This window comes from Staurois parvus, unplaced genomic scaffold (assembly GCF_062004578.1).
Source record: "Staurois parvus isolate SC_StPar_1 unplaced genomic scaffold, SC_StPar_1.0 ptg000015l, whole genome shotgun sequence".
Classification (NCBI taxonomy): Eukaryota; Metazoa; Chordata; class Amphibia; order Anura; family Ranidae; genus Staurois; species Staurois parvus.
In genome coordinates, this window is record NW_028317811.1 from 2,736,404 (window position 1) to 2,751,757 (window position 15,354).

The 15,354-nt window shown below is 39.2% G+C and overlaps 1 protein-coding gene across 2 annotated transcripts in view; it reads left to right on the forward strand.

Annotated features, from left to right (window-relative positions):
* MYOM1 (myomesin 1) overlaps window positions 1-15,354 on the forward strand; it is a 127,563-nt gene that overhangs the window by 93,085 nt on the left and 19,124 nt on the right. For both annotated transcript variants that reach the window (XM_089678160.1, XM_089678168.1), the window contains 8 exons: window positions 168-352; window positions 1,811-1,925; window positions 3,054-3,213; window positions 4,861-4,967; window positions 5,139-5,183; window positions 5,760-5,896; window positions 8,314-8,458; window positions 8,955-9,014. In XM_089678160.1, coding sequence (XP_089534286.1) covers window positions 168-352; window positions 1,811-1,925; window positions 3,054-3,213; window positions 4,861-4,967; window positions 5,139-5,183; window positions 5,760-5,896; window positions 8,314-8,458; window positions 8,955-9,014 — 954 coding nt within the window. The remainder of the gene's footprint in view (window positions 1-167; window positions 353-1,810; window positions 1,926-3,053; window positions 3,214-4,860; window positions 4,968-5,138; window positions 5,184-5,759; window positions 5,897-8,313; window positions 8,459-8,954; window positions 9,015-15,354) is intronic.

Consider the following 15,354-nt stretch of genomic DNA (forward strand, 5'->3'; position numbering starts at 1 on the left):
CTTCACGTTTCACTTCTTTGTCCATTTATTTAGTGAATAAAGATGTCTACTAAAATGTAAATTCAACTGCACTGCAACTGCACTGAGCAAGGCATTGAAACTAGTGTGAGCATTAAACGGTAATACATCTCTGAATCTAAGGTTCTTTATTAACTTGTGCCCATCAGGACCTCCTCATGAACTTACTCTTACTGAGGTCAGAAGCAGCTCCCTGGTTTTGTTATGGAAGACCCCAGTCTACACAGGCCGTACCCCAGTTACTGGTTTTTATGTGGACGTTAAAGAAGCAGATGCACCAGAAGAGAACTGGAGAAGTGTGAATGAGAAACCAATTCCAAATACCTACATCAAGGTATCGCACAGCTATGTTTTCACTGTAACATTCAGGTTTTGTTTGAAAACATAATTTACACTTAATGTCCAACCAAAACTTTTTGTTAGTTTTAGACAGAGTGGGTATGGGTTAGAATCCCTGTCAAGTTTTTACTGCTGTCTGGAGCTTCTGTCACTTTCTGTCTGATTAACAGTTGTCATTGAGGGCAAATCTGGTTATTGCAACCCTGGATAGCAGTAAAACCCAACAGGAGTTCCAGTTCTTACCCACTCTATCCAAAAGTAGAAAAAAAAAAATTTTGGCTGGATATACGCTTTAATCTCACAACTCACCCACAACAAATAATATTTTTTATAACATTTTTCTTAGACTGACCTGTATTGCTATAATAATGAAAAGATTTTTCAGTTCAGTACTAGAAACACAAGAAGTAAATATTCACTTAGCTCAGTAAAGCTATTTTGATTCAGACACTCATAGGCAAAGAAAACTGATCATGAACGTGGATTCAGCACAGCCTGTCAAAGTCACCCATTGAAGTCAATAGGACCATGCCACAACCTAAAGACAAATAATAGTTCATGGTTGTGGTTCTCCAACAGGCCACATACATCATTAAAAACTTGAAAGGGGATCTAACCCTTCCCAACTTCCTGCTCATAGAATTTACTCACTGCTGTTCCAAGTGATTTTTATCATATTACAATCATATTATAATCATATTATTTGTTCTGCTCTCAGGAAGTGATTGCAAGAAGTAGTTATTGAAAGGGATTCACAAGTTGATTTCAATACAAATGACAACAGCTAGGAATGTGCAATGAAGTTTGCTAAAACACTGCAATGAATGTAATTGACCAAGGAAGGATTATTTTTTCTCCACAAAAGTGGAGTTATAGATTAGTTTATTTACATTGCCTATTTGTTTTTATCTTATGCATATTCATAAAACATACTTATTTTTTTAAAGCTACTTTAATCATTATTTAAGTTACTTTAATAGATTTTCCACTTTATCTATAGATTTATCCAATTCCCTCTTCAACCTCCTGAGAATTAAAGATCAGGAAATCAGGTTTCCATGCTATTGCGCTATAACATTGACTGCATATAACACTGTAACTGAGCCAGTTTTGTGTTTTCCTACACCTTGGTGCATTGACCATTCAAGCAAAGCAGTGCTGATTGTGTGTTTATTCTTGAGAATTTGGCAGTTCAAAATGCCTTACTGATCTGAAGGTTATCTCTCACACCAGCACTACATGTCTGCTGCTCATGAGTGATTTATAGCTGTGAAACATCTTCCAGATAGGGGAGAGTGGCTTCAATGTAACAATAACAAACAGATCACAGATGTGTAATTTTTCTTCTTACATTTTAATTTGCTTATATACATATAATTTACAAAGTTTGAGTTTTGGCTGTTTTCTGTTTTCAATGTTATATAGACTGGTGGTAACATATCTCCTATTCCAGGTCCAAAACTTGAATGATGGCACTCGTTATGTGTTGAGAGTAAGGGCAGAGAATCAGGCTGGTGTTGGCAAGACATCTGATGTGACAGATCCAGTCCTTGCACAGACCAAACCAGGTCATTATCATCTTCATGTTAATATTTTAATCAGTTATGCTTTTAAAAGAGTACCTAACATCTACTAACAACTTTGCCAGATAAAAACAAAAAAGTTGTCTACTAAAGCGGTTTTCTATTCCCCACTTTATAAAAGAGTGTATGAAGTTATGGTGTGGAAGTTGTTCTCACTGGTACTAGTTTATGGCAAGAGTATATTACAGCTTATCTTTGACAAATGTGATTGCGGACCTTCTGAATGCTTGGTGAGGGTGTGAGCCATAAAAAGGTTTAAGGCACAAAGTTTAAAGATATGCCTGGTATTCACCAGCACACCATGCAAGAAGCAATGGACTTTGCCACAGTTGCAGCCCTTGACCATACTTGTGCAGATGGCAGCTGACCACAGTGTAATACAAAGTCAACGAACAATCTCAGAAATGGGGACAAGGCAAAGCTCAGGATGGGTAGCAAACAAAGTATAGTCAGATACAAGGCAGAAGTCAATGACCAGACAAACAAGAACTCAGGGGCACAGGAGCTCAGGAAGTGGGGCCAGGGCCTAGGAACTGAACCTCAGGCAACAAGTGTTGGCTTGAGCCCAGCTAAATAGTAAGGTTGATTGACAGACTGAATGGGGACTGCCATACCAAAGCACAGGTGTGATCTGGTGATGCCTATCTCCCAGACCTTTGCAGCAGCAAGGCAGTAAAAATTATTTTTTTGAACTACAAGTAACTGATCAGCTTTGCCACTGATCTATTCCATAGCTCCATTCAGCCTCATCCTCCAATACAGTTTAATGCATATTTGTAGTTATGAAAGAGATAAAGACCATCCCAGGTTCAAACAGAATTAAATGTGCTGAGCAGCTTCAGTAAGTAATTAGTTTTTGATTGGTTAAAAAAAAAAAAATCACATGCAGTAACTAATAAAAATACATTTCTAATGACACCAAGAGAAAAGGTGTAATGAATAGGTGGTCTGTCTTTTTTAAGACTGTATTATTAATTCAGTTATCTTTAATACAATATATTGTTATATAGGTATTTATAAATGTATATATTTAGGGTTAATTTTGAATTCAAATATATTTAAATCTGTTAATGGTGTCCTTGTCAATACTGTATACTTTTACTGGTATTGTAGGTACCAAAGAGGTAGTGGCGGAGGTGGATGACTTTGGAGTGATTTCATTGAACTTTGAATGTGATCAGCTAACTCCAGACTCAAAGTTTGTGTGGTCCAAGAATTATGAACCAATAGAAGATGATTCATCAAGAGTAACTATTGAGACCAAAGGTGGCAAGTGAGTAGACTTTGTTGACTGTACAATAGTGCTAAACGTACTGTTTATAACTTTCAAACACTATTACATTTTTGGGCTGTAAATTGGGGCTAAAGCAGTGTATAGACCTGCTTAATAGTAATTAGAGACATTCAACTGGACTTGTTCTGTAATGTTAAAGAAGTTTTTCTACTCATCCAAGTGGCTTACTGTGTTTTAATGAGAGTCCAGAACATACTGCAACATTTTATAGCCAAATTGGTCAATCTATCACCTTATTTCTGGTTCAATAATTTTTATTCAGTTAAAAATAATAACAACAGGAGCACCAGATCAAGGGGCTTAAACTGACAGTATAGGCAATCACAAAGCCTTATATGGTGTCAAAGAAAAAAGAAACAACAACGACTAAACATAGTAGAGGTGAATAAATGAATTCAATAGTGCAGTATGACATGCACATAAAAAAGGGAAAGGGGGACAGGAACCCTGCAGGAAAAAGGAGAGCAAGAGGAAAGGAAGACAAGGAAGAACGAAGAGAGGGGAAGGGGGGCAAGGGGGGACATGGACTCAGGATCATCAGAGGGTGTCAGTCGCAGGCGCCCAGTGCTATCTGGGGAAAGTGGGAAGCATGCGTAAGCCAAGGTTCCCACATTTTAAGAAACTTGCCATGAAAGTCCTTGAGGATACTGGACATTTGTTCATCAAGCATCAAAGCAGTCATGCGGTCTCTCACACCCTCTAAATGACCCATGGTTTTTTTCCAGGCATGAGCAGGTTTTTTTTAGCCAACAGAAATAGGTAGAATGCCACATTCTGCTGATGGGCATATAGGCCTGGGATGGGCAATGCAATAAAGTAAATATGGTATCCTTTTGAATAGTTAAATTGAACAGAGTGTGGCCAAAGACCAAAAGCCGATCAATCGCTGGTATATCCACCAAGTCTGTAGAACATCCCCACCACAGACACAACCCCAAAAACAGGGATCACTAGAACTAGGATTGCCATGGGCAATTTGGGCTGAGACCCAATACCAAAACAGTTTGTATGCTGCCTCCAGAGTAGCTGTTAAGGTGTTAAAGAAGCATTTTGCTACAGAAGACCAAGTCTTGCTCCAGTCCGCCAGGTCTATCTCAGATTCCAAGTCTTGCTCCCACTGAGTCACATAAGAGAAAGAAGTAGGGGATGCTTGACAGTTAAAGGATGCCCGATGACCCAGAAAATGTTGGCAGACATGTTCCAAAAGTTTTTTTCTGAAAAGGATAAGTAAAAGTAGGGTGGAGAAGTAGGATCCAGCACTGGAGCTGAAGGTAGCAGAAAAACTCCAACTGCGGGCCTTCATGAGTTTCTCAGAGGGTGGCCCATGTCGGAGAAGACCAGGTGGACAGAAAGTGTCACACACGTGTGTTCACCAGAAGAATGCCTGGGGCTGATCCAGACCTGTGGGGAATAAAGGATTGTTGATAACTACAGTATTACCTTATTTCAATCACCATGGAATGTGTCAAGGCAGATAATCATTGTCTAAGACCAAGATAGGAGGTGTGAACATATGTTTACAACTACACTGTATTCATACCTAATGACCACCTGGATAAATAAAAACATTCAAAGAGATTTATAAGCTGGATTTTTAATATATTATACATGTTCACATTTTTATAGGACAAAGGTCTCGTTCAAAGATCCTTCAGAAGAAGACCTTGGCATTTACTCCTGTGTTGTTACTGAAACCGATGGCATTTCTTCCAGCTATACATTAGATGAAGATGGTAAACTAGATAGAATATTAAACTGCTTGAATTGTAATAAAGACTGATATTTTTTCTATTTATCTTTTTTTCTAAATAAGTAATGCATGGATCAATGATTATAAAGTATATCTGCCTATGCATAATATATAACATGTTTCATACAAAATATAATTTTATCTTTCTCTGCAGAGCTTAAGCGCCTGTTGCAACTAAGCCATGACCACAAATTCCCAAGTAAGCTACCACAAACCAAAGAGATAAATAGCACATCTACAACATGATAACATAATATTAAACAGTTATTTTTATTTAATTTTTTTCTGGATCAACCTTGGTCCATGGACTGCATGTAGGTCTTTTGCGCAGCTGCAGACAGTAGCTTGTGTTTCCCTATTGCCCTGTAATAGTAGTAATTTTTATCAGTCTCATCTGTAGTATGTCCCCAGTTTCTAAGGATGTTCACCATCTGTGACCATCTCCTGTTGCATGTCTGCAGTCTCTAACAGCTTTCTGTAGAATTACATTTACTGATTATTATGCAGCCCTTTAGTAATGTCAGGGGCTGCACTTCAAACTCCTTATAGAAAGAAAGATGCCCACCATTGAGCTAACGCATCAAGTGAATCAGCATTCTTTTTATTAAAAGTCAATGTTTTATTCTCACTGTGAAGCCATACTCTGATAGTGATCTTTTCACTTCCACAGCTTTAATAAATGTCGTTTTATTGAGAAAATAGTCTCTAAATCTTTGCATGTGCTAGAATTGGAGAGGCAAAATCTCCTACATTCATATTTCTCTCCCTTTTGCAGTTATTCCTCTGAAATCTGGCTTGGCTGTAGAGATTCTTGAAAAAGGTCAGATTCGCTTTTGGATGCAGGCTGAGAAACTTTCTGCTAGTGCTAAGTGCAACTATGTCTTCAATGATAAAGAGGTCCACCATGGGGATGTGAGTGATTTTTGTATAATATCAAATACAGTTTAACATGTTGATGTCTAGATTTAGCAAAAAACCTGAAAACAAATTAATTCTATAAAGACTATTAGTTTAATCACTTGAGTACCTGTAATACTCTTCCATCATCAGGCCATATTTCAGTTTTCAGTGCTGTGATAGGTGTAATAGCTTGACTCACAATTACCTAGCCATACAAATTTTACCCAAATTCATTTTATATAATTTTTTATACAGAAAGAACTTTCTTCTGGTGGTGTTTAATAACTACTGTTTTTTTTAATTATTAAATGAAAGACCAAACATTTTTTATAATAAAAAAACAGTTTCCCTTACTTTCTGTTACAAAACATATCAAATAAAAATGCCAGGACAGCACAAAACCACCCAAAATGACCACTTTCTGTAGTGTACATATCCCAAGGTGTTCTAATTTTTCCAGTGTTTGGAAATAAAGACACGTACCTGTATTAAGATGAAGAAGAAGGTGAAGCAGTTAATTCACAGGTCATTGGGAGGATGGATATGAGGGGGGTTAGTGAGCAGGATATGAGAGGTGAAGGAGTTAGTATAGAAAAGAGAAAGATCATGGGACCAGGGCTTTATCTAGCCAGTTGTACCATCTGCATCTCTCTTCCTCCATCCACAGTTGTCACCTTTGCATCCTCCTTCCTCTCTCCACATTTGTCACCTCGGCATGTCCCTTTCTTCATAAACAGCCATCACATTTGCATCTCCCTTCCTCTGTCCACAGCTGTCACCTCTGAATACCCCTTCCTTCATCAACAGTTGACACAAAGACACCATGGAGATCATGGCCAGATTTAGTCAGTTGTCACTTCTGCATCCCCCTTCCTACATCTACAGCTGTCACCTCTGCACCCCTTTCCTCCATTCATAGTTGCTACCTCTGCATTTCCCCCTTGCTCCAGCCACACTTGTCACACAGATATGCTCAGTTGTTATCTCTGAATCCCCCTTCCTCCATCCACAGCTGTCACCTCTGTATCAGATCCCTCCATTCACAGTTGTCAACTCTTCATCCCCCTCCTCTATGCATTGTTGTCACCTCTGCATCTTCCTTCTTCCATCCACAGTTGTCACCTCTGGATCCCCCTACCCTACCACCTTGTCCAAGGTTCATCTGTTCTTGCACAACTTACAACATCACCCCTCTTCTTTGCCTTCCTTATAGCAGCCATGGGTCTTTTTTTTAAAACAAAGTGTAGTGTGTGTACAGTAGCTAAAAACATTTTTGAAACTGCAGCCAATCAGGAGAGATCTGATGCTGTCACATGACAGTGTCAGGAAATCCCAATTGGCCACAGTATTACAATTTGTGATTGATTACACATTTCAATGAATTAATAATTACATTCTCTGATATGTGGAATCATATGCATTTCAATCACTGCAGCTGTCATTCTTACTTCCACAGCAGTATCTCCAGCACACTCACAGGTATGCTCCTGAGAAGGGGGAAAGGGGGCGCTACTATAATCTAGGGGGGGATAGCCCACCTCACTCTGCATCCAGCCCTGATGAAGATGAAATGTACAGGGGAGGAGGGGATTAAAGGGTTAAAAAAAAGTGCAACCCCCTTACCATGAATTCATTGTAGCATCTGTTTCCTTTATTCACAAATCTTCATTAATAAATAGTCTCTTCCTATCCTTCCTACATATGTACATTTGTCATCACTGGTCATCACAATGTTCACAAGGTACAAGGCAGCTCAGATTGCCTCTGTACCTTTCGTCTGTGATCTAAGCTGTCCAATGACAACACAGATCACAGCCATTAACAGGCGCATTGGCTGCCTGTGCCTTTTTTTCTGCTGTACACTTTAGAACAGCACTGCAGAAATACATGTCCACCTATCTATTGCTTTTAAACTTATGATGGTAAGGAAGAGATTAAAGCCGACCCCTGGGCACAAATTCTTTCATTTGAATATGTTCCTCAATAGCCTAAAAGGATATAAACCAACTGCCTTTTACGTTTCCAAGCTTATTGATATGCCTTATAAAAGTAGCAGTGACATAATCACTGGTCTGTACATAGTCTGTGCAGAAAGCTGAGCTATGGGAGAGATCTGGCAAGTCCACCCACTACAGGCTGCCTGCAGAAAACTACAGGGAAGGGCGAATACAAGACCAGTCACCCTGCACAAAAATAGAGAGCAGCAGTGTCCAGTTTTTATATCTGGAGGAATTACACAAAGCACACTAAGATTCAAGTATGAATACAAAACATTTGCTTACTTTGGCTTTCAGAATTAAAGGTTTTCATTTTATAAATAGCATACAGAATATCATACAATTAGCCATTGCAATATATACTGAATATGAACTCTTGCTTTATATAGAAAATATTCTACTCTTTAAACATTGACATTGCTTTGTTTCAAGAAATACAAGATGAATTTGGACAGTAAGACTGGCATTGTTGAGATGATCATGGACACACTGGAGGATGAGGATGAAGGAACATTTACCTTCCAGCTACAGGATGGAAGAGCAACAAACCAGTCCAGTCTGGTTCTTATTGGAGAGGGTATGTAATTAGGCTGTTAGGACTTTTTTTCAGTGTCAACAATAACACAATATATCTAGGCTCCTGGAGGCCCCCCCCAGGGGACAGGGCTTGGTACCAGGGTAGCAGGTCTATCTTGATTTGGAGAGAAGTAGAGTCACTGTATACAGCCTGTTCCTAGGGACTGATCTGGATACTAATACAGTACATATGCTTGCTCTTTAGTAGTATTGTTTGCTAAGGAACTTTTTAGGCTACGTCATGGCCACTTTCAAAGGTTTTACACTTTTGGGAGGTCTATGGAAAACTTACTCTTAAGCTCCCTAATCCTGATCAAGATTTATAAGAACAAACTGCTTCTATGAATTCTTAAATATACATATAGATTTTAGTAAAAGAATAAGGTAGAAAAAACTTTTTTAAAAAAGGTAGTAATAAATACAGGCCTAGATTGTTACTAGATGAGCATTTATATTTTATTTTCAAAATTATAAAAAAATGCATTTATTTTCCACAGTGTTTGAGAAACTACAAAGAGAAGCTAGATTCCAGAGACATGAATGGATACGGAAACAAGGTAAAGGGAATCAGAACATTTCAATAATTCATGTTCTTAACCCATATGGCATATGAGTTAAATATATATATATATATATATATAGTCATGGCCGAAATTGTTGGCACCCTTGATATTTCTCCAGGAAATCATGTATTTCTCACGAAACGTATTGCATTAACACATGTTTTGCTATACACATGTTTATTCCCTTTGTGTGTATTGGGACAAAACAAAAAAAGGGAGGAAAGAAAGCAAATTCGACATAATGTCACACAAACCTCCAAAAATGGGCTGGACAAAAGTATTGGCACCCTTTCACAACTGCGGATAAATAAGAATGTTACAAGCATGTGATGCTCCTGTAAACTCACCTGGGGCAAGTAACAGGTGTGGGCAATATAGAAATCACACCTGAAAGCAGATAAAAAGGAGAGACGTTCACTTAACCTTTGCATTGTGTGTCTGTCTGTGCCACACTAAGCATGGACAACAGAAAGAGGAGACGAGAACTGTCTGAGGACCTGAGAACCAAAATTGTGGCAAAATATCAACAATCTCAAGGTTACAAGTCCATCTCCAGAGAACTAGATTTGCCTTTGTCCACAGTGCGCAACATTATCAAGAAGTTTGCAACCCATGGCACTGTAGCTAATCTCCCTGGTCGTGGACGGATGAGGAAAATTGATGAAAGATTGCAACGCAGAATAGTCCGGATGGTGGATAAGCAGCCCCAAACATGTTCCAAAGACATTCAAGCTGTCCTGCAGGCTCAGGGAGCATCAGTGTCAGCGCGAACTATCCGTCGACATTTAAATGAAATGAAACGCTATGGCAGGAGACCCAGGAGGACCCCACTGCTGACACAGAGACATAAAAAAGCAAGACTACAGTTTGCCAAAATGTACTTGAGTAAGCCAAAAGCCTTCTGGGAAAACGTCTTGTGGACAGATGAGACCAAGATAGAGCTTTTCGGTAAAGCACATCATTCTACTGTTTACCGAAAACGGAATGAGGCCTACAAAGAACAAAACACAGTACCTACGGTAAAATATGGTGGAGGTTCAATGATGTTTTGGGGTTGTTTTGCTGCCTCTGGCACTGGGTGCCTTGACTGTGTGCAAGGCATCATGAAATCTGAGGATTACCAAAGGATTTTGGGTCGCACTGTAGGGCCCAGTGTCAGAAAGCTGGGTTTGCGTCCAAGATCCTGGGTCTTCCAGCAGGACAATGACCCCAAACATACGTCAAAAAGCACTCAGAAATGGATGGCAAAGAAGCGCTGGAGAGTTCTGAAGTGGCCAGCAATGAGCCCAGATCTAAATCCCATTGAACACCTGTGGAGAGATCTTAAAATTGCTGTTGGGAAAAGGTGTCCTTCCAATAAGAGAGACCTGGAGCTGTTTGCAAAGGAAGAGTGGTCCAAAATTCCGGGTGAGAGGTGTCAGAAGCTTATTGATGGTTATAGGAAGCGACTGATTTCAGTTATGTTTTCCAAAGGGTGTGCAACCAAATATTAAGTTAAGGGTGCCAATACTTTTGTCCAGCCCATTTTTGGGGTTTTGTGTGACATTATGTCATATTTGCTTTTCTGCCTCTGTTTTATATTTGTTCCAATACATACAAAGGGAATAAACATGTGTATAGCAAAACATGTGTTAATGCAATACCTTTTTTGTGTGAAATACTTGATTTTCAGGAAAAATATCAAGGGTGCCAACAATTTCGGCCATGACTGTATATATATATATATAGAGGGAGAGAGAGAGAGAGAGAGAGAGAGAGAGGTGTATACAGTATAATATATATATATATATATATATATATATATGTTAAAAAGGAGTACAAGTGTTTGGACCTGTAATACTTTCACTAATCCAGTCTTAGGCAAACTAATATATATATATATATATATATATATATATATATATATATATACACACACACACACACACTGCTCAAAACAATTAAAGGAACACTTTGAAAACACATGAGATCTCAATGGGGAAAAATATCATGCTGGATATCTCTACTGATATGAACTGGGTAATGTGTTAGAAATGTAAGGATGCCCATTGTTTGATGGAAATGAAAATTATTAACCTACAGAGGACTGAATTCAAAGACACCCCGAAAATCAAAATTGCAAAAATGATGCAGCAGGCTAGTCCATTTTGCTGAAATGTAATTCCATCAACTCAAAATAGCACTCAGTAATTTGTATGGCCTCCACGTGCTTGTATGCATGCCTGACAACGTCGGGGTATGCTCCTAATGAGATGACGGATTGTGTCGGGGGGTATTTCCTCCCAGATCTGGACCTTGGCATCACTGAGCTCCTGGACAGTCTGATGTGCAACCTGGCAGCATCGGATGGACTGAAACATGAAATCCCATGAAATCTATTGGATTTAGGTCAGGTGAGCGTGGGGGCCATTCAATGGTATCAATTCCTTCATCCTCCAGGAACTGCCTGCATACTCTTACTACATGAGGCCGAGCATTGTCGTGCACCAGGAGGAATCCAGGACCCACTGTACCAGTGTAGGGTCTGACAATGGGTCCATGGATTTCATTCGGATACCGAATGGCAGTTAGGGTACCATTGTCTAGCCTGTGGAGGTCTGTGCATCCCTCCATGCCTCCCCAGATCATCACTGACCATCATTGACCCACCACCAAAACAGTCATGCTGAACGATGATGCAGGCAGCATAATGTTCTCCACGGCTTCTCCAGACCCTTTCACATCTGTCACATGAGCTCAGGGTGAACCTGCTCTCATCTGTGAAAAGCACAGGGCGCCAGTGGCGGGCCTGCTAATTCTGGTGTTCAATGGCAAATGTCAATCAAGCTCTATGGTGCTGGACAGTGAGCACAGGGTCCACTAGAGGATGTCGGGCCCTCAGGCCACCCTCGTGAAGTCTCTTTCTGATTGTTTGGTCAGAGACATTCACACCAGTGGCCTGCTGGAGGTCATTTTGTAGGACTCTTGCAGTGCTCATCCTATTCCTCCTTGCACAAAGGAGCAGATACTGGTTCTGCTGATGGGTTAAGGACCTTCTACAGCCATGTCCAGCTCTCCTAGAGTAACTGCCTGTCTCCTGGAATCTCCTCCATGCTCTTGAGACTGTGCTGGAAGACACAGCAAACTTTCTAGCAATGACACGTATTGATGTTCCATCCTGGAGGAGTTGGGCTGCCTGTGCAACCTCTGTAGGGTCCAGGTATCACCTCATGTTACCAGTAGTGACACTGACCCTAGACAAATGCAAAACTAATGAAAAACAGTCAGAAAAGATGAGTAGGGAAACAATTATCAGTGGCCTCCACCTGTAAATCCATTCCTGTTTTTGCATTTTGGGAAAAATTCAACAGGAAGCTGTTACTACATAAGGAAACTCAAAACACCTACGTTCCAGCAACAGCCAGGGATCCCAGCCTTTGTCTGCTGCAATACTGCACTGACATTTAAAGAATAGTCCATTTCACAGGTGAATCCTGGAATCAGCAAGCTTTTATTTTGTTCTAAACATCAGCAAAGACACAGGGGTTATCTAATAAGTGCATTGACGCACTTCACACAACAGTTCTTAGTCATAACAACAATGCTTACTCATAGGGCCCTAGGTGTGAAATGCGTCAACACAAATATTAGATGACCACTGTCTTTTTGTTGATATTTTGAACAAAATAAAAGCTTGCTGGTTCCAGTTTTCGGCTGTGAAGCATACTATACTTTAAATGTCAGTGTGCATAATTTCATGTTCTAAATAAATTCAGGTGCATTTTTGCTACATACAGAAATGTACCTATGTAACTCATCATGCAAACCTTCTACTTTACATGTATAACTTATGCCTGTTGCATGCATGCACCAACCACTAGAGGGCAGACACTCAACATTTCTGAATGTGCAAAGACAACTGAGGAATGTTTGTGATACTTTTTTTTATTTGTACTAACATTTACATTTTCAGGCCAAACTTTAAAACATTTAAATTTTTTGTTTTGTTACTTATTTTTTAGTGTTGCATATAAAACAAAAAAAAAAGTGCCTTTATTTAATTTGTAAATAACGTAACACTGCACTAGAATCATAATTTAGTGTCATTTTCACAGGACCAATTATAAAATAAAATGTATACTTTTTATCCCCTGTAACCAACACCGATCAAAGTAAAACAAAGATTTTTTTTTGTCACATTATTTGTCTATAGACTGCATTAAAACGACATTTTTTTTTTTTGCTTAAACACATTAATTTGTTATCTTATGTAATGAAAAGGTTTTGGCAGAAATGTAAATACTGCTCTGGCCAATAGAGGGTGAATTTTTCCCAAAGACTATAGCTCAGGGGTGGGCAAACCTTTTGACTTGAGGGCCGCAATGGGTTCATATATTGGACCCGGGGGCCGGACCAAGAGTAGATGAATGATGTGTATGTGTCATCCATAGTAAGTATAGTAATATTCCCCCATAGTAAGCATAGTAATTAATCCCCCATAGTAATTCATCCCCCCTATAGTAATTCATCCCCCCTATAGTAATTAATCCCCCATATAGTAATTCACCCCCCATAGTAATTCATCCCCCATATAGTAATTCGTCCCCCATATAGTAATTCATCCCCCATAGTAATTCATCCCCCATAGTAATTCATCCCCCATAGTAATTCATCCCCCATATAGTAATTCATCCCCCATAGTAATTCATCCCCCATATAGTAATTCATCCCCCATATAGTAATTCATCCCCCCTATAGTAATTCATCCCCCATAGTAATTCATCCCCCATATAGTAATTCATCCCTCATATAGTAATTCATCCCCCATATAGTAATGCATCCCCCATATAGTAATTCATCCCCCATATAGTAATGCATCCCCCATATAGTAATTCATCCCCCATATAGTAATTCATCCCCCCTATAGTAATTCATCCTCCATATAGTAATTCATCCCCCATATAGTAATTCATCCCCCCTATAGTAATTCATTCCCCCTATAGTAATTCATCCCCCATAGTAATTCATCCCCCATATAGTAATTCATCCCCCATAGTAATTCATCCCCCATATATTAATTCATCCCCCATATAGTAATTCATCCCTCATATAGTAATTCATCCCCTATATAGTAATTCATCCCCCGTAGTAATTCATCCCCCATATAGTAATTCATCCCCCATATAGTAATTCATCCCCCCTATAGTAATTCATCCCCCATATAGTAATTCATCCCCCATAGTAATTCATCCCCCCTATAGTAATTCATCCCCCATATAGTAATTCATCCCCCATATAGTAATTCATCCCCCCTATAGTAATTCATCCCCCATAGTAATTAATCCCCCCTATAGTAATTCATCCCCCATATAGTAATTCATCCCCCATATAGTAATTCGTCCCCCATATAGTAATTCATCCCCCATAATAATTTATCCCCCATAGTAATTCATCCCCCATATAGTAATTCATCCCCCATAAAGTAATTCATCCCCCATAGTAATTCATCCCCCATATAGTAATTCATCCCCCATAGTAATTCATCCCTTATATAGTAATTCATCCCCCATATAGTAGTTCATCCCCCCTATAGTAATTCATCCCCCATAGTAATTCATCCCTCATATAGTAATTCATCCCCCATATAGTAATTCATCCCCCATATAGTAATTCATCCCCCCTATAGTAATTCATCCCCCCAATAGTAATTCATCCCCCATATAGTAATTCATCCCCCCTATAGTAATTCATTCCCCCTATAGTAATTCATCCCCCATATAGTAATTCATCCCCCATAGTAATTCATCCCCCATATAGTAATTCATCCCCCATATAGTAATTCATCCCCCATATAGTAATTCATCCCCCATATAGTAATTCATCCCTCATATAGTAATTCATCCCCCATATAGTAATTCATCCCCCATAGTAATTCATCCCCCCTATAGTAATTCATCCCCCATAGTAATTCATCCCCCATATAGTAATTCATCCCCCATATAGTAATTCATCCCCCATAGTAATTCATCCCACCTATAGTAATTCATCCCCCATATAGTAATTCATCCCCCATATATTAATTCATCCCCCATATAGTAATTCATCCCCCATATAGTAATTCATCCCCCCTATAGTAATTCATCCCCCATAGTAATTCATCCCCCCTATAGTAATTCATCCCCCATATAGTAATTCATCCCCCATAGTAATTCATCCCCCATAGTAATTCATCCCCCATATAGTAATTCATCCCCCATATAGTAATTCATTCCCCCTATAGTAATTCATCCCCCCTATAGTAATTCATCCCCCATAGTAATTCATCCCCCCTATAGTAATTCATCCCCCATATAGT